Consider the following 18,882-nt stretch of genomic DNA (forward strand, 5'->3'; position numbering starts at 1 on the left):
TGCGGGTATGTTTATTCAGGCTGTGGTGGACAGAAACAACAACTTGGCTTCCTAGACATAGATGCAGCATCTGTGACCGGTGTTTGCCAATGCTACTTGGACTCATTTCACCCTCAGACTGTATCTAAGGAGCGTTTTCTCCAACAAAACCTTTTTTCATAATGACAACAATCTTTATAAATCACAGATAATGCATGGTATGGATAATAGGCAAAATGTGGAAATGTTGGCAATAAAAAGAAAGGTAACTATTTTTTTTTTGCCAACCACCTCGATAGAATTCATCTGCACATAAGTTATATGCTTAGGCCTGAATATGAATTTTCTTTCCAAGAGCATCGATAACAAGGTACAAATTGGGGCAAAATGCAGCGCAGAAATCTCTTTTGTGGATCAATGTGCCTCAATATATGCAGCTGTGTCAAGATATCCACCAAGACTAGTGGACTAGGGGTTGTGGAACAAGATGGTGGCATTTGTGCCTGTGGAGTGCACTTTTGATGAATGAAGAAATGCAAACACAAGATGTTATGTTGCACTGATCAGGGTTATCAGAGATAGAGTACACAGGTCTGGGCAATGTTCCCTCTAATTTTAGGAAGGCTGTGTGCGGCTAAAGATTTTGGCTGTGCAATTTTGGAAGGAAACATAAATTTTTGTGCGTCACTTATATATAACTGGAAAATGACATTCAGCATTTGTGTTAACTTTACTTCAAAATGATATTAAACATTTAAACATTCAAAACAAAGCACACAATGTAGTTAATGGGTGAAACACACATTAATTGAGTCCACAACTGCAAAAAGGGACCACTGCTGCTTTGTGCGCTCTGTTGTAATGTCTGTGAGCACGCTCGACGAGGTGTGGTGCGCGCGCACGTGCGCACAGCTTAGAGGGAACACTGGGTCTGGGCCTGTCTTAGTCCCGGTTTTGCCAGAAGTACGACCAAAACCCCACACATTTGGCCAGTGAGCGTTGTGAGCATTAATGTTACTGGAGATGACTGGAAATAAAGTTTTGTAAGGTGTGCATTTGTAGGCCATTCTAAAGCTGTGTCAGTCAGGTGAGCCAGAATCGCCCTGTGTGTACACTGCAGGCAATAGCGATGTGTGGCCCTGCGTTGTTGCTATCACCCGGCCAAATAGACTGTAAAGGCAAGGCTATTTTGAGTAGCTGCCACATGGGCTGCGGCTGGGGGTGGCAGCTGGCTACCTAACCCATGCCGACCTTTTAATCCTGTCAACCTAATGACCCTTTCGACCCTAACCCATGTCGACCTAAATGCATGACGACCTAATGGTCTCGACCTAATGACTGTGGACCAACATGCTGGTGAGCTAATGATCCCCACCATAAAGTACAGTAGTAGGAGGTTGGACTTTCATGGGATGTTTATTCTTTTGCACATACAGTATGGGGGTTATTCAGATGTGGTGGGATTTGCTGTATGGTAATGCATCAGGATACGTCTATTACAAGCAGTAGTGATCTTAGGAAGCGGCATCCGATCTCTCTACCACCAGCAGTTCATCCATCTCAGAGCCCAGGATACCTATGACGAAGACTCCTGACATCTTCCCACCGCCTAAATAGCAGGGGTTGCGCCTCTGCTCTCATAAACAGAGGCCTTCACGCACTCCAAATGGCAGTGGACTGTCTATAACATCTTTCCTACTTCCGATATTGCAGGACCCGTTAAAGCACACGCAGAACGGATCCTTAGCATGTGCAAAGTACTGAACAAAGGTACTTTGGGCATGATATCACTGGTTCACCCATATCTGAATGACCCCCTGAATTTTTTTTCACCATCCAGCAGAAAAACCCAGGGTAGGTGTGGCCCCTGCAATGCGGTCAGCAAACCACCTGGCCACCCTGATGCGAAACTAATACCCCTTTCACACAGAAAATGAAATTCCCGTGTGAAGCAGTTCCACCCGGGAATTTCATTAAATACACGGGTCATTTTTCTGGGTGAAAGGGTCGATCCGGATCTTAAACCCCTGGTTCTCCGATCCTGCAAATGACCAGGGTCGGGAACAAGGAACCCTTACACACAGGATAAAACCCATGTTTAATTTTAGACCCAGAGATTTACTCTCCTGTGTGAAGGGGGGGGGGGGGGGGGGGGGGGGGGGTGTCAGACAGCGGCAGCTGAATAACCTGGCCCTTCAAAAGCCGGGTAATTGCCGGGTTACTCGACCGCCGCTGTCTGAAAGCGGTATATAAGTGGCAGATTTATTAAAGATTGGCGGTAGATAAAGCGGACTGCGATAAAGAACCTGTTATTTTTGAAGCACAGCCTGTAGCATCGCAGTTAGGAGCTGCTTGTCTGGTACTTTATCTCTCCCAAGCTTTGATAAATCTCCCCCTAAGGCTTTGCTGTATGTAATGTGCTTACGGTGCACATTGTAAATGAAGCGATGTGTCCTATTATCCACATTGCCAAAATGTCAGTGATACCCCTGCTTGCATTCACAGCACCTCACTTGGCATCCCTGCAAAACAAGAGCCCCGCGATTAGCTTTTATCCATCAGGTGCAAGTTACACAATGACAGCAATGACATTTTTTATCAGTTTAAGGGCCAGATTCTCTAAGCTTCAAAAGTGATAAAATGGAGAGTGATAAACAGCCAGCCAATCAGGTCCTGCCTGCCATGTCACAGGCTGTGTTTGAAAAATGTCAGACAGGAGCTGATTGGCTGGGAGTTTATCACTCTCCATTTTACCACTTTTGAAGCTTAGAGAATCTGGCCCTAAATGCTGGCCTCCATTGTGCCCAGAGCACAGGCGTACCTTTACCATTATACGCCGAATACTATTTGTCTCATATTTACAAACACCCCTCAATTCATCATTGTTGAAAACAGCTAGTGTATGTATCAGCATCAGATGGATCTGAATGAGTCTATATTGTCTTGTGGATTTGTTCATGGTCAGCATTTCATGATCGTCATCAGTAGCAGATTGCTGCTGTACCATAAAAGCTGCAATAAGGGTGAGGACTGGTCTACTAATCCCAGGAAACACCAAGATGGGATGTTGCCCATAGCAACCAATCAGATGCTATCTATTATCTTCTAGAAGGTGCCAAATAAATTAGAAGTAGAATCCGATTGGTTGCTATGAGTGCTCATTTTCTATCAGCGCTTGATTACAGTGATAGAAAACCTCCAATCGCTGCAATCTAGCAAGAAACCATCAGCAGAGCTGCCAAGTAATGCTCAGACTCCTGCAGCATTTGTTCCGTGTAACCTTTGCTATCGACAGACTGAGATTTTCCTGGAGAAAAAAACATTTATCTACTTAATAGACCTGGACGGTTGTCTGTGTACAGCAGTGATGGTGAACCTTCGGCCCTCCAGCTGTTGTTGAACTACACATCCCAGCATGCCCTGCTACATTTTTGCTATTTGGCCATGCTAAAACTGTTGCAGGCATGCTGGGATGTGTAGTTCAACAACAGCATGCTGGAGGGCCGAAGGTTCCCCATCCGTGGTGTACAGGATTTCTCTCCAGCCAGTAAAATGTGACACAATGCATCAGTGCTCAAACTGATTCCCAAGGAAACTCTAAAGTTTCTGGATGCTGTGTTTGATGGGATCGTAACTGCAAAACAGCCATTGGGAAAAGGTGCATTTGCGGAGCGTCTATGTAAGATGCATGCTGCTTTGCAAATGAAGCATACTGTATCCTTCTGCATTACTCCTAAGAAGAATAGTGATTTATATGCCTGGTTTACGCCAGTGATACTGTAGCAGCAAATGCTAGAAAATACAGTACACAACACTGTACATGACTGGGCAATGTTATTAATAACTAATAAAGTCTAAATGGAATTAGACTACATTGCAAAGACAAAATGAATGTTCTTATTAAGTACAAATCAATACACACATCCGTCACCTTCCGCTTTGAAAGATGAAATGGAAACATACTTCATTGCTGTCACCGATTGCTAATATCACTGTAATAATACAAATAGATCAATAGAACAATTGCTAAATTATAAGAATAAGTGGGAAGGACTAAGACGCAGGGTAGAACAGAAGCGGGTGATCCCTCCACCAAGTGGACCGCCTCCGAATGGGCATAGTCCTGTCTTGTGGTCAGGACAGGGCGGATTGGTGTGAATGGGATTACATATGGATGGACTGACGTACTGGATGCCTTCGGTCAAAGTACCGACACCAGAATCCCAACAGGAGGGGAATCCTAACAGGAGTCTGAGTATAGTTACCTTCCCTTGACCCCCCCAATCCTCACTCACCGCAGCCTACTCTTACCCTCTGCAGCCTAACCCTAACCATCCCAGCTAGTGTCTAACCCTTGTAAGCCGGCATTCCGGCCAATCATGCCAGTACTCTGATTACTACTCATGTACAGTAAACAAAATAGCACTTTGCAGATAAAAAAATACATGAGCCCATCACTGCTACAAACTTACTGACAATACATATATGTAGACTAAAGTGGTGGAAAGACGCCTCTATCAAAGTTTACCCGGTACCAAGCCACTGAATGGGACTAATCTCTCTCCTTTGTCCGTTTGTGTGATCTTTGATTCTTTATTCCTAATAGTCCTAACATCTTCTTCTCCTACCCCGGGCACTCTACAGACAGTGATTCACACATTCCTCTGTCAGACACTCACTTCTCTGATAACCTAAGGGGGAAATCTCATCCCCTTGATGACTTCCTCGATTACAGATGTATTAGCTTGTTTCAACTCTGTTCTTTCCCCAAAGCTATTTTGCTAAAATTAATCAAAATTCACAAATCAGTTCTGAGCTGCCTCGTTTGTGTGACAGTATCCTATTGTATCCATCTGCAGCCTGGGTCTCCGTATACTGATAATGTACAGTAACGAGCACAGGTCACATATCAGGCTATTTACTCACCCAGTCATTGGAGGTCTAGCTGTTATACACTGTGACATCCCTGAGACGAGGGGTAGTTCTATGCGTTCTGCTGATCAGGACATCCTGAGTAGTGCTGATCGCTGTCCAAAACTGTCATGCAGATTTAATAATAAACTGTACAATGGCAATACATATGTGTACAAATACACTAATGTTGTATGTATGTATATCTATCTATCTATCTATCTTTATATATCCATTTATATCTTGCCTCCAGGCAACTGGAGCGAACTTACGCCACTGTATAAAACTAACACCCACACCACTGGATCAGGCCTGCCAGTAAAATTGGATCTGTTCTTGTTGTCCTAGGCCCAGTCTTGATCACTTCTGGGGTAAATGGGATTCCATTAGCTGAGTCTGAAGATGTCCATACACTTATGTCATGTGATGTGTTCCCCTTTGGGCCTGATCTGCAAGTATGACCTACTGAATAATGATCCATACAGACAGGAATCATTGTGGGATCTCATATACTTTTTGGGGTTATACAAACTGTAATATTGTCCAGTAGCCAGATATCTATAGCCTGTGGTTTGCAATGTGCATAATGAAATCCTCTCTAACCTCTTATAGGTAATCAGACTTCTGCCAGGATACAATGTATTACTCCTATTATGGAGCTGGACCAATATCACAGCATGTGTGCCCAAAAATGTTCTGCAATGCCTGATAGTAATCTAAGCAATATACATTGGATCATCATCTGACGTATTGGTACATGTGCTTACAAGGTTATACTCGGAATGCATTAACCAGCCCCAATCTGGATGCTACGTTTGAATAGAATATGCACATTGGTCCTACTGCCTAGCACTAGACTCTGCATCATCAGTCGTCAGACCTATAAACATGTTGACATAAATCAGTCTAGTAAACATAACTAGCTGTTATATAATGTGGGCCTTTAGCCTATAACACGGACTGGGAAGCCATTTAGCATTGTTTAGAAACAAACGCTCACACAAAACAATGTGCAATAAAAAGACACATAACATTTTTGTGAAGTTTCCATATGTTTCATTTTTATCTAATGCCCTGGTAGACATTGACTGACTAAGTCTATAATATCATTGAGAACTTTTCTGCTAGTGTCTTTCGTCTTTTTTTTTCTTACGTGCTCATACAACCTGTATAATGATATAACATAACTATTGCTTTAAGATGTGTCATTGACCTGAGATCAGACTCAGGCATTTGACATGTCCTAACAGGATTCAACTCATACGTTAGTCTAATGCACACACCTGGCGTCTTAGTGTAAGCTGTCAGACTTGGTACACAGCCGATATATTACCTGAAAACACACCTACAATGTCATTATAGGGCACAGACTGACAACTCACCTGACATGTGAGGCTGGGTACACAGGTGAGGTGCCCTACAAGAACTTACTTAAGATGTCAGGTTTGGTGCATAGCTAAAGTGCCCTACAAGAAGTCACTTAAGAGGTGAGATTCCCTACAAGAACTTACTTCAGATGTCAGGATTGGTGCATAGCTAAAGTGCCCTACAAGAAGTCATCTAAGAGGTGAGGCTGGGTACACAGGTGAGGTTCCCTACAAGAACTTACTTAAGATGTCAGGTTTGGTGCATAGCTAAAGTGCCCTACGGGAAGTCACCTGAGATGTGAGGCTAAGTACACAAATGAGGTGCCCTACAAGAACTTACTTAAAATGTCAGGTTTGGTGCATAGCTAAAGTGCCCTACGGGAAGTCACCTGAGATGTGAGGCTGGGTATACAGGTGAGGTTCCCTACAAGAACGTACTTAAGATGTCAGGTTCGATGCATAGCTAAAGTGCCCCTACTGGAAGTCACCTGAGATGTGAGGCTGGGTACAAAGGTGAGGTGCCCTACAAGAACTTACTTAAGTTGTCAGGTTTGGTGGATAGCTAAAGTGCCCTACAGGAAGTCACCTGAGATGTGAGGCTGGGTATTCAGAGGAGGTGCCCTACAATAACTTACCTAAGATGTCAGGTTGGTACAAGGTAAAGTGCCCTATGAGAAGTCACCTGAGATATCAGATTTGGTACACATATAAAGTGCCCTGGGGGAAGTCACCTGAGATGTGAGGCTGGGTACAGACAAGAGGTGCACTACAAGAACTCACCTAGTATGTTAGACTGAGTAAACAGGCTAGATGCCCTATGAAGAATCACCTAAGATGCCAGGCTGGGTACATAGATGAGATGCCCTATTGGAACTGAGCGGGTAAACAGGGAAAATGCCCTGTGAGAACTCACCTGAGATGTCACTTGGGTACAGAAGTAAGATGCCCTGTGAGAACTCACCTGAGATGTCACCTGGGTACACAGGTATGATGCCCTGTGAGAACTCACCTAAATTATCAGGCTCATGTACACAAATGTTACATTTGCATTTAGATGTCAGAACACACACATGAAATTAACTTTTATTCTTACACTGGGATTTAAACAAGCAACAATAACGTGATTGTGACAGGCACCTTTGTGATTGAGAAAATAATCATCACTCGTAGACTAAAGTAAGACTACTTTTGGGAAATGCTAACAAGTAACTGAAGTTCTGCTCAGTACAGCAAATACTATAACTTGCACTGTGGCACATGCAGTTACTGGAGACTGAACTAGAACACACTGAAAATAAGGGAAAACATACTTTTGCCGTTTCTCATAATTCTTACACTATGGAAAATGACATTATAATGAGACCACTGACTAAAGGAATTACACCAGACCAATGGAGAAAAATATTTCCACAGACGGGGCACTTTTATGAAACCCCAGAAGGAAACCAACATTACTACATGACAGCTGGGACGCTCATCATTAAACTTCTCATGAACAATGACAGAGGCATGACCCAGATGGCACACACAGACACTTACCTGAATCCATGACTAAGACACAAATATTTTAGCTGGTGAGGATAAAACATGTATTTCTTTTACTATGGACACAGCAGATCCCAATAGTATGAATAATGGCCAGGAACACCCATACAAATCCCCACACAGTATAAACGATTGGCACTCACCTGATATCTCTGACTGGGGGACCCCACTTAGGCTGAACCCCTTGCCACTATACACCTGTTTCACCGCTTCACAGCTCTTGGCTTTGTTCCCCGTCTCTCCAGCGACCCAATTGACAAAGAAGACAACTCCAAGAGGCCACCATGAGTACCCACACCGCCACTCCATGTTCTCACTGTATGGAATATGTAGGTAAGCCAAGAGATAAAGTTGTGGGAGTCAGGAACAGCGGCAAAATAAGCACCATGCACAGTCCAGTAGGAAAAACGCTTTCAGTCTGTCCTATATCGTAGGATGCACCTCACTGTGAATAGCTGAGGCTCCAGCTAGCAAACCAGCTGGGGGATGTGTGGTGCTGTGCATTCATGTGACATCAGGGGCACAAAGGAGCCCCAGAATATAAAGAAGGCAGAGTGGCGGAGACAGGACATGTCCAAGATGTTGAGGTGTTTACATAGCGATAGTGGGCTAGCAGTATACTCCACAGTCCAACCCAGCAGACTCTGACACTGTACTGGGATCAGCCAGTGACACTTACTGCACTGGGATCAGCTAGTAGGAGCTCTGACACTGCAATAGGATCAGGTACTTCGCTGGGATCAGCCAGTAGGAGCTCTGATACCCTAGGATCAGGCAGCAGGAGCAGTGATACTGCAGTGGGATCAGGCAGCAGGAGCGGTGACACTGCACTGGGATCAGGCAGCAGGAGCAGTGACACTGCAATGGGATCAGGCAGCAGGAGCAGTGACACTGCAATGGGATCAGGCAGCAGCAGTGGCACTGGGATCAAGCAGCTGCAATGAGGAGCCCAGGGAGGATGCTTATCCCAGATGCTTGCGATGCAGGGGTGTAGTCCTGTCTGTATTTATGTTGTAGCTGAATCCTAGGACACAAAGCACAGCTGCTGTCACACACTGCCAGCCACCTACAGTATTACAGCAATGCTGCAGTGTCCCCTTGGTCATCTGTGACTCCTCTGCGACGCTTATCTCTACATGATCCCTTTACCTGTCCGGAGAGAGCTGGAGTCAGTGCACGAGATGCTCCCCCATCCTGCTGTGCAGTGTGACCCTCGCTGTAATGTATGACAGAGCCGGTGCCGGTGTCTCCCGTGCGCGGTGATGCAGCTGGTGCTGTGTCCCGGGCGATGCTCTCGCTGCGCTGCCTGATACTGATGCTGCTGCCTCCCCCGCTGCTCCCCCTGTGGCTGTGCAGAGTCAGACTGGAGCGTCCAACAAGGGCTGCACGGAGCACATTGAGGAGGCTCAGCCAACCAGGGACTTCGTCACTGCCCCGGTCCCGCTGTCATATTACTGAGATGCTGATTGGGTGGCAGCTAGGCAAGAGATGGATGTGTGGTGGGTGTGCGTGCTCATGTAGCCTCTACTGCCTGTATCAGCTCCCAATATCCATACATTCAGTAGCCAACCATTGCATTCTGCATACATTGCTGCTGTACACTATATTACTGACCGTGTGCATAGGTCCTGCTGCTTTATGTGTCATAATTCCAGTCATAGGTTTCTTACACGTGTGATGCTGCCATAGCACAAACTGTACATGTACAGTACCTACAGAGCCAAGCCAGACACCTACAGTAGCTTCCCCTTAGAAAAATTGCTATACATATACTATTATTATTATTGTTTATTTATATGTCGACACAAGGGTCCTGCAGCGCCTATCAATAAATATATGGAATCCAATAAATATGCATTCAATAATAGGTGCAACACCCCCATAGTGCACACTAGACAATACGCATAATGGGCATTATTCTGGTTTGCTCGTAAAGGCAAATTCCTTCTCAAATGGACAAAACCATGTGCACTGCAGGTGGCTCAGATGTAACTTGTGCAGAGACAATTAGATTTGGGTGGGGTTTTACTTCTGAGGGTGGGATGTACTAAAGGAAAAATGCGGTAAAACCCCCGTTTTACAGCATTTTCCTATGTACTATTACCCGGCCGCACGGATTTCGCCGGGATGCCCTATAGAAGCCTATGGGCTTCTTTTCGCCGCCCGCTGCCTCACCGCAACGCCGCCACCTCACCGACCCCCCCTTTCCCCCTCCCTTGGGCTTACCTTCTTGCAGGTCCTCCTGGACCCCAGAAGGTAAGCCCTTCCTCCCCCTAGCAACGCAGCTGGGCGTCCTTCCGGCTGCAGGGGGAGGAGGAGGCGCCGGGGACAGCCTGCTTAGCTGTCCCCGGTGTGTAGGCAGCAGGAGGCGGCAATGAGGAGACGGAGACCCCCCGAAGACCACAGAACAGGCATCACAGGGGGGCTCCGTCACCGCATCGCGATGCCAGCCTCACATGTTAGTACATATGCGCTGGCATCGCGGCGGACAGCCGGCGAAGGGCGGTGATGTATATCAATACATCCCGCCCTTAGTGAGATCTATATTGCAGTGTAAAAATAAAGCAGTCAGTATTTACCCTGCACAGAAACTAAATAACTCACCCAAATCTAATTCTCTCTGCACAAGTTACATCCGACCCACCTGCGGTGCGCATGTTTTTGTCCATTTGAGAAGGAATTTGCCTTTGCGAGTGAACCAGAATAAGGGTCAATATAGAACATTAACAATATTGTTCTTGTGGATACCATTAACGATTTATCATAAAATGTATATGCCCCTTTAGTAAGAAGTGTTGGGAGGTATAATGTCTGTATTGGACAAAAATAAATATCTTTGGTATTTTCAGCTTTTCCATTTTTCTCCTAAAATATTGCTCATTTGCACTGTCTGTTACATATTTATTTATATTTCATTTGACGTGAATGTTAGGAAATACATTCTCTATCAGCATCATATTTATAGCTACTAAGAAACATGCTTTGCTAAAAATGATAAGGCAGCAGAAATGACGCCGCTAGTGCTGTCAGGATCTGCAACAACTTGCTAACCTTCATCCCCAAGCAGTCAAGAGCTATTACTGTGGAGATATAAATATAGATAGAAATCTAGGGATGGATATTGGATAGAGATGTTTTCAGCAGACAGTAGGCTCCACATTTAAAAACAAAGCGCCCTTTGACCTGTCCACTGTCCCTGTGACCTGTCCAATTTCCCCAGTGACCTTTGCACTCAGGGCAGAAGATGTGTGTGGGGGTTAAATTGTACAAATGACTGCTGTTGCTGTTACTATTTTTATATTGTGTAGTCAACGGCTGACTGGGAATAAAAAGTCAATTGTTTGTTGATGAAAATAGTTTAACTTTCATTTCAGAGGCATGAAAATGTACTTTACAAAATGCTAAGGGCGGGATGTATTCATATACATCCCGCCGGCCGCCGCGGTGCCAGCGCATATGTACTAACATATGTGGCTGGCATCGCGGTGCGTTGACGGAGTCCCCCCGTGATACCTGTTGTGTGGTGTGTGGGTCTCCGTCACCTCCCTGCTGCCTCCTACTCACCTCACGCCGGGGACAGCTAAGCAGGCTGCCCCCGGCGCCTCCTCCTGCCCCCTGCAGCCGGAAGGACGTCCAGCTGCGTTACTAGGGGGGGGGGGAGGGTTTACCTTCCGGGTCGAGGAGGACCTGGACTAAGGTAAGCCAGTGGGAGGGGATACCCTGCTATGCGGAAACGTGGCGGCAGGGTGTTAGTACATAGGAAAATGTGGTAAAACGGGGGTTTCCCCACATTTTCCTCTTAGTACATCCCGCCCTTAATCCTCACACTTAGCTCTGCTTTACATGATAATGATTTTTATTTAAAGGATTGGTTGCAAGTCAAGATATTGGGGCCTATTCAGACCTGTTTGTTCGGCTGCGAATTCGCACGGCGAATGATTATCAATAAACTGCGCATGCATTTGGGCCAGAATGCGCGCATGCGACGCTGGCCAGCAATGAAGTCCTGCTACTTTTTCTATTTGCAAGCCGTACACAAGCTGATTGACAGAAGTAGGCATCTGAGGGTGGTAACCGGGAGTTTCATGGGAGTGCAAAGAAAAATGCTAGGCATGACAGGAAGCGCTGAGAGCATCAGGTAAAATACAGGCGTGCCCAAGCGTTCTAGAGGAGGATATGCCTGTTTTAACCACTTTGGTGGAATGCCCCGGAAATATTCTGGGCTGAGCCGCACTGCAGGAGCAGGTGTGCAGCAGTGGTAACTCCAGTGGTGCACCACCATTTGGTAGCACTAGCACCCCCCCAATCTCTAACCTGGGTGACTGTATGCTGAACCACGCCGCCAATCCTTCCCGTCACCTTTAAGGGAACTTCGGGGCTGCTTGGGGGCATTTGGGTGCATGAACACACGAATGCCTGAGCGCCCAACCCGTCCCCAAGTGGCCCCAAACTTCTCTGGTCAGCTGCAAACAGCTGAAGTCAGAAGCAGCAGCCCCAGGGGAGCAGAAGCAGCTGCAGCTTCAGTGGGGAAGTTCTGTTCTGCAGGACAAACCTGCCCTGGTAATTTTGTCATGCCCATGTTGGAAAGAACATTGCAATGCCCACAAACTTATACAGAAAGCATTGAAGTGACTGGCATATAATGCAGGGAGCATCGCAATGCCTTATATAATACATAGAGTGTTGCCCTTACATACATAACAAGGCAGTGACCACCTTATAATACAGAAACAAGGCAGTGACCATCTTATAATACAGGCACAATGCAGTGACCACCTTATAATACATAAACAAGCAGTGGCGTAAGTTCGCTCCAGTTGCCCGGAGGCAAGATATACAGTAGGAGCAAGTTTCATCTTTGCTCCTTTGGCCATGGCTAGCCATGGCTATTCTATTGTTCTCAGCTGCAATACGTATTGTATTGCAGCTGAGAACAATAGAATAGCCATGGCTAGCCATGGCTAGCCATGACCAAAGGAGCAAAGATGAAACTTGCTCCTACTGTATATTGTGCCCGCCCCCCCTCCCCCACAACCTAATATATGTCTGTTCTGAAATTTATACTGTATGTGTTCAATCTATATCGCTCTCTATATATGTTTGTATCTCTATATATATAGAGAGAGAGATAGAAAGAGAGAGAGAACACACATATTTCTCAGAACTCAGCCACAGAAGCAGGGCCGTTTCTAGAGGCGGACAAGCCGTGCAGCAGCCCGGGGCGCCGCATGGCTTGTCCGCCTCTGTTTGACAGCCAGGGCGCCCTGCAGCTCCCCCAACGCCGCGGCCGCCGCAGCCTCCTCCCCGGCGTCCGACTCCACACACAACAAGCAGAGGGAGGGGAGGGGAACGCATCGTGCGTCTCTCCTTCCCCCTCGCTCAGTGTGTCACTGGCTGTCAGCCTATCAGAGCTCGCGGGCTGGCAGCCAATAAGGAGCCAGCCCGCGGGGTATGAATGGCTGATGGGCGACGGCTCAGGACAGACAGGTACACACTACACAGTGAAGGGGAAGGAAAGAAGCGCGATGCGCTCCGCTCCCCTCCCCAAGGAAGCAGCGCTGCAGCAGCACTCCCCAAGGAAGCAGAGGCAGAGGCGATGGCACAGAGGGAGACACAGACACAGTGAGTTTGGCACTGTGGGAGCATAGATCTATGGCACTGTGGGGGCATATTTGGCACTGTGGGGGCATACATTTGTGGCACTGTGGGGGCATATTTGGCACTGTGGGGGCATATATCTGTGGCACTGTGGGGGCATATGTTTGGCACTGTGGGGGCAAATGTTTGGCACTATGGGAGCATAAGTGTGGCACTGTGGGGGCATATGTGGCGCTGTGGGGGCATATGTGGCACTGTGGGGCATATGTGGCGCTGTGGGGGCATATGTGGCACTGTGGGGGCATATCTGGCACTGTGGGGGCATATATCTGTGGCACTGTGGGGGCATATGGTGTGGCACTGTGGGGGTATATATTTGTGGCGCTGTGTGGGCATATCTGGCACTGTGGGGGCATATTTGGCACTGGTGGCATATGTGTGGCACTGTGGGGGCATAGCTGTCACTGTGGGGGCATATATGTGTGGCGCTGTGGGGGCATATCTGGCACTGTGGGGGCATATTAGTAAACGGCATCAGTTGTGCGTCAGCGGCGCGTGGGGCATAATTTGTAATGGCCATTACGGTGTGGGGTCTAATGGGCATCACGGTGTGCGACATAATGTGTAAATGTCATCACGGTGTGTGACAATGTGTAATTTTCATTACGGTGTACGGCGTAATGTGTAATTGTCATCACGGATAAATAGTGTATAATGATTTAAGTAGCCTGTCATTGTTTGGCCTTGATCTGTGAGGTGTACTAAGTCCCTGTGTGGCCTTCAGCCGGCCAACTTAAGTGCGGGAGGACAATGACAATTCCTGCGGTAACCAATGTCTGGGCATGCAGGATGCAAATGTGTGATGTAAGGTAATTGTTTTCGTGCTAGACCACGCCCTTATATTAAGCCACACCCTTTTTAAAATTAAGCCACACCCCCTATTTTGGTGCGCGCCAGAGGCGCGCGCAATTTCCGCAATACCATGTTATGTATTTGGTTGGGGGGGGGGGGGGGGCGCATTTTTTTTCCTTCGCCCTGGGAGCTAAATTGTCTAGAAACGGCCCTGCACAGAAGTGATATAATTGGCTTTCAATTAACTTATTTAACCTTGCAGGGGAGGAGAGGTGCCCCCTTGAGAACAGGAGCCCGGCGGCAGATGACTCCATTGCCTCCCAGAGTTCTGCCTCTGTAAACAAGGCAGTGACCACCTTATAATACAGACACAATACAGTGACCACCTTATACTGTATATGCAGTGACAGCCATAAATACAGAGACAACACAGTTATACCCCATTCACACCGCAAATGCCGGGGTCGCTGCCGGGATTAGGACAGGGGTCCATTCCAGGAGTGACCTGATGTTAGTGGGAGGAGCAATGGTGCGTCGTTGAGAAGCAGGGAGAAGGCAGCGCTTGAAGCTGACAGCGCTGCCTCCTCCATACTTTCAACGGGATCCGAGTCACTCGAACCGGTTACCCGTTCACACCGCATCATACACCGGAAACATCCCGGGAGCAACCCTGATAGCTAGCAGGGTTGTAATGTCGGGGCATGGCTCCTGGGATTTTGACCCAGGACCCATTTCCACCAGCACTGTACCCGGGTTGTTCCTGGGGCCATCCTGGGAAAAAAGGCTGTTGTGAATGGGGTATGACAGGCATATAATACAGCAACAGTGCAGTGACAGCCATATAAGAGACATTGCAGTTACCATGATACCACCATATAATACAGTGAGAACACAGTGACTGCCACAGTTACCATGTAACACAGATAACACTGATGTACACCAACTATAGCACTCTTTTATACCCAAATATTGGGGGGGGGGGGGGGGGGGCACCAGGACACATTCCTGAAGGAAGGGCCCTGCACCTTATTGAAGGTAAACAGGTGCGTGCGTGATCCTCTCTTATGCCTCAGTCCCTGATCCCACTTGCACACCACCATAACAGTGCTCACACAGCTGGAGCAACTCCCTACTGACACAGACACAGGTAGCCGCCACATCCCCTTCAGTAAATGTACACTCTGACATCATCATCATCCATTGGGGATAGTAACCTATGGTGAGCGAAGTGGAGTGATTGAGCCACCATGTGGAGTGATTGAGCCACCATGCCCAAAGTGTGTTGACAATTTTCTACTGCTGGTGGCCAGATAATAACCTCGTTTTGGGAAAAAATAACAGGGCATAAAACTCTCACTAATTGTGATGTCCGCCCGGGTACATTAACTGAAGGGAGTATAGAAACAACCCTCAGCAACTTGGTCACTGGGCAACCTAATCCAGCAGATGTGGTTGATGGGCAACTCAGCCAATCACAGGCACTTCTGTTGTGCTGTCTTGGCGAGGTCAGTGTGGAAGCAGCAGCAGCAGCACCTGGAGCTGACCTATAGTGTGAACGGGACCCAGGTGGCTCGACCCATGGACCGTGACCGCATTGCACAGCAACTCGGGATTAACGACCCTGGATTAACTCTTCTTTTAACTCATCATTTTACTCTTTGCATTTCAGTGGCGTAAGTTTGTCCCAGTTGCCCGGAGGCAAGATAAATATTGGTGCCCCCCCAACACACACATACACACCACCTTATATAAATATATGTATGTATGTTATGGATATTATGTTTAGAATAAAGAGATTGTGGCATCTATGGTCCTGCTAGGAGGAGGAGACAGCCACAGAAGTGATATAAACGGCTTTCAATTAACTGATTCAAACTGAGTGGAGGAGAGGTGCCCCCTTAGGAGCAGGAGCCCGGCGGCAGATGACTCCATTGCCTACCAGAGTTCTGGCTCTGTTGCATTTAGAGTATGATGTTCTATTTGCTGCTGATTATCATGCTAAAAACTAAACAATATTAAATATCAATTTTTTACTCTCCCAGCGCTCCCATTCATTTGTGTCAACTAGGGATGAGCGCCGGGGCCAAAGATTTGGATTTGTCGCCGGGATTTGGATTTGGCTTTGTCAAACAGCAGTAAAAGGCTTTGGATTTGGTCACAAAATGCTGAAATCACATAATTTTTGCATTTTGTTGTCCACAATGTTGTTTTCATTCAATTTAGGCCAAGGTCTGCAGCAAGGTCTGCAGCAAGTTGGCTGGTTATTAACACACGGAACTTCTGACAGTATCAGTATGGTGTATTGGGGTGCAGTACACACAAACAATAAAGAAGCGCAAAAGATATTTCTTTTTTTATATGCAGCTTGTATAATGCTGCGTGGATGCAGAACTATCACACATGGAACTTACCCTGCATAAACAGGGCCTGTCCTCAGGTTAGCTAGCCCACCCTTGATAATATTCTTTATTGACAATTTAATAAAAATTTAAAATTCCTGAAATGTATACATAGAAAATGTAAAATCCAAAATGAATTGAATTTAGCTGTCCATAATCCATAATTAGGGGTTGTGCAAAACTATTCCGACCCAGACGCTTTGCTTTGTTAGATGCTGCATTAGAGGTTGTCTTGTTGTTACTGATCTCTATTCTTCTCACTGACACTCACATATTTGACTCATTTTTAGTGATTGGCCTCACGGTGTTATAGAGCAACAACTGGAGAGTGCCACAAGAGATATCAGGTGACACCCGAAACCGGCGGCGTCCCCATTACAGAGTGTACAAACTGCAGCTGTCGTGGTGTGCAGCAATAGGAAACGTCTCTACAGATGTCTGACCACTGCTTCCAGGCCACAAAGTTTCATAAGACAACATACAGTACGGTATTAGAAGACGTAATGGCAGATGTATCAAATCTTGGCAAAAGATAAATTACCAGCCAAGCAGCTCCTAACTGTCACATTACAGGCTGTATCTTTATCTATCTACACTTACTGCAGAATATTGTGACCTGCAGTGCAGCTGTGGAAAAGGGACATTAATTAGTATTAAAATTAAAATAATATTTAGGGGTCTGTTTATCACCGAAAGCTGGATGCCATCCCGCCCACCACACACACACACACACATGATTATGTGTCCATTTAAGTCAGTATCAATTGTTGGGACAGTTGCTCTGAAACGCAGCCACCCCCTCTATCCTTAACATTGCAACTTACCAGTGGCTGACCACCCCGGCCTTCTGGCTGGGGTCCTCTTTATTGTTTATTTCTCTTCTTCTCACGTTCGTGCACTTTTCACGTTTTCTGTTTTCTGTAGTGTGTCACTGTTTTTTTGGGATGTGTGGTCGACCCTTATGGGCCTACCATTCCCCAATGTGCCGAAGCTCTCGCCTTTTGGGGAGAGCTTCGGTCCCCTCGAGGGCGACCCCGAGCTGCAAGGCGGAGGGAAGCCTAATGCGGGTCTCTCCAAACCTTCAGGTGCGGAGGACCCACCATCCTAACCCTTCAGGGGGTTGAGGAAAGAGGGTCTCTCTAAGCTTCGGCGAAGAGGACCCACCATTCCCTATTTTCCCCTTCTCGGCCTTATTGTTGAGAGAGGTTAGGGGAAAAACGGGGCCCTTCTCCTTTGGGAGAGGGTCCATTCGATCGCACAACCCCTATGCACGTGTTTAGGCACAGCACTGGTGGTGGGAGCACACCTCGGGCTCCCTGAGTTTCTTCAAACTCATTGGCACTGCTGCAGGGTACTCACTGCGGAGGAGGAGCAGAGACCCTCTTCACAAACTCAGACCTCATTCCTCTAGGCAGGAGCTGGGCTCCAGTAATCTATGCCATTTAAAGACGGCCTTGGTACCATCTGAAAACTGAAATGCCCTTATTTGTGTCCCAGTGCCTGCTAAATTTGTGCCCTGGTGGCTGTGCCATTTGTGTCCCAGCGGCTGCAGGATTTGTGTCCTGGCTTCTGCAGAGTTTGTGTCCTGGTGGCTGCAGGATTTGTGTCCCCACTCATGCGGAATTTGTGTCCTAGGGGCTGCAGCATTTGTGTCCCAGATGCAGTATTTATGTGCTGGTGGCTACAACATTTGTGTCCTAGAGGTTGCACCATTGTGTCCCAGCAACTGCAGAATTCGCATATTTTGGTCAATGGATGCATGTAAAGAGTCCTACGCATTTCAGCTGCCTCTATACTTATAGTTACAGCTGAAGAGGTGGTACTGGGTTGTAACGGAACATCTCATAAAGAAAGCTCAAACAAGGACGGGCTATGTACACTGTAGTTTCAAGACTTAAGTGGATACGCACCTGCTTAGAAGCAGGGCAGTTGAGAGCTTGCCTGGGCCCAGGTACTTTTCAGGGGGCATGGCCTAATCATTGGAGTCGTGGCCATGCACCATTACAATAGAATACAGAAATGTGCCCTATCTGGGCACATTGCAGCATCATGTGCTGCCTTGAGAAAAGCTGCTGCAGCTTGTGCTGACAGGTAATAGGGGCCCCACTGGGCCCCTCCATCAGACCTAGTACCCAGGTAACTAGTACCCCCACCCTCTCTCTCTCTCTACCACTGCTTGGATGTATCATATTATAGTGAACCACGTACACACGCAGATGACTCTACAACAC

General features: G+C 46.9%; 1 protein-coding gene across 1 annotated transcript in view; it reads right to left on the minus strand.

Moving 5' to 3' along the window:
• The window catches only part of GPC1 (glypican 1), a 71,155-nt gene extending 61,978 nt beyond the window's left edge, over window positions 1-9,177 (minus strand). The window contains exon 1 of the mRNA XM_083178275.1: window positions 7,946-9,177. Coding sequence (XP_083034401.1) covers window positions 7,946-8,111 — 166 coding nt within the window. The 5' untranslated portion in view covers window positions 8,112-9,177. The remainder of the gene's footprint in view (window positions 1-7,945) is intronic.
• Window positions 9,178-18,882: the final 9,705 nt, after the last annotated feature.

Source organism: Crinia signifera, chromosome 3 (genome assembly GCF_055691185.1).
Source record: "Crinia signifera chromosome 3, ASM5569118v1, whole genome shotgun sequence".
NCBI lineage: Eukaryota > Metazoa > Chordata > Amphibia > Anura > Myobatrachidae > Crinia > Crinia signifera.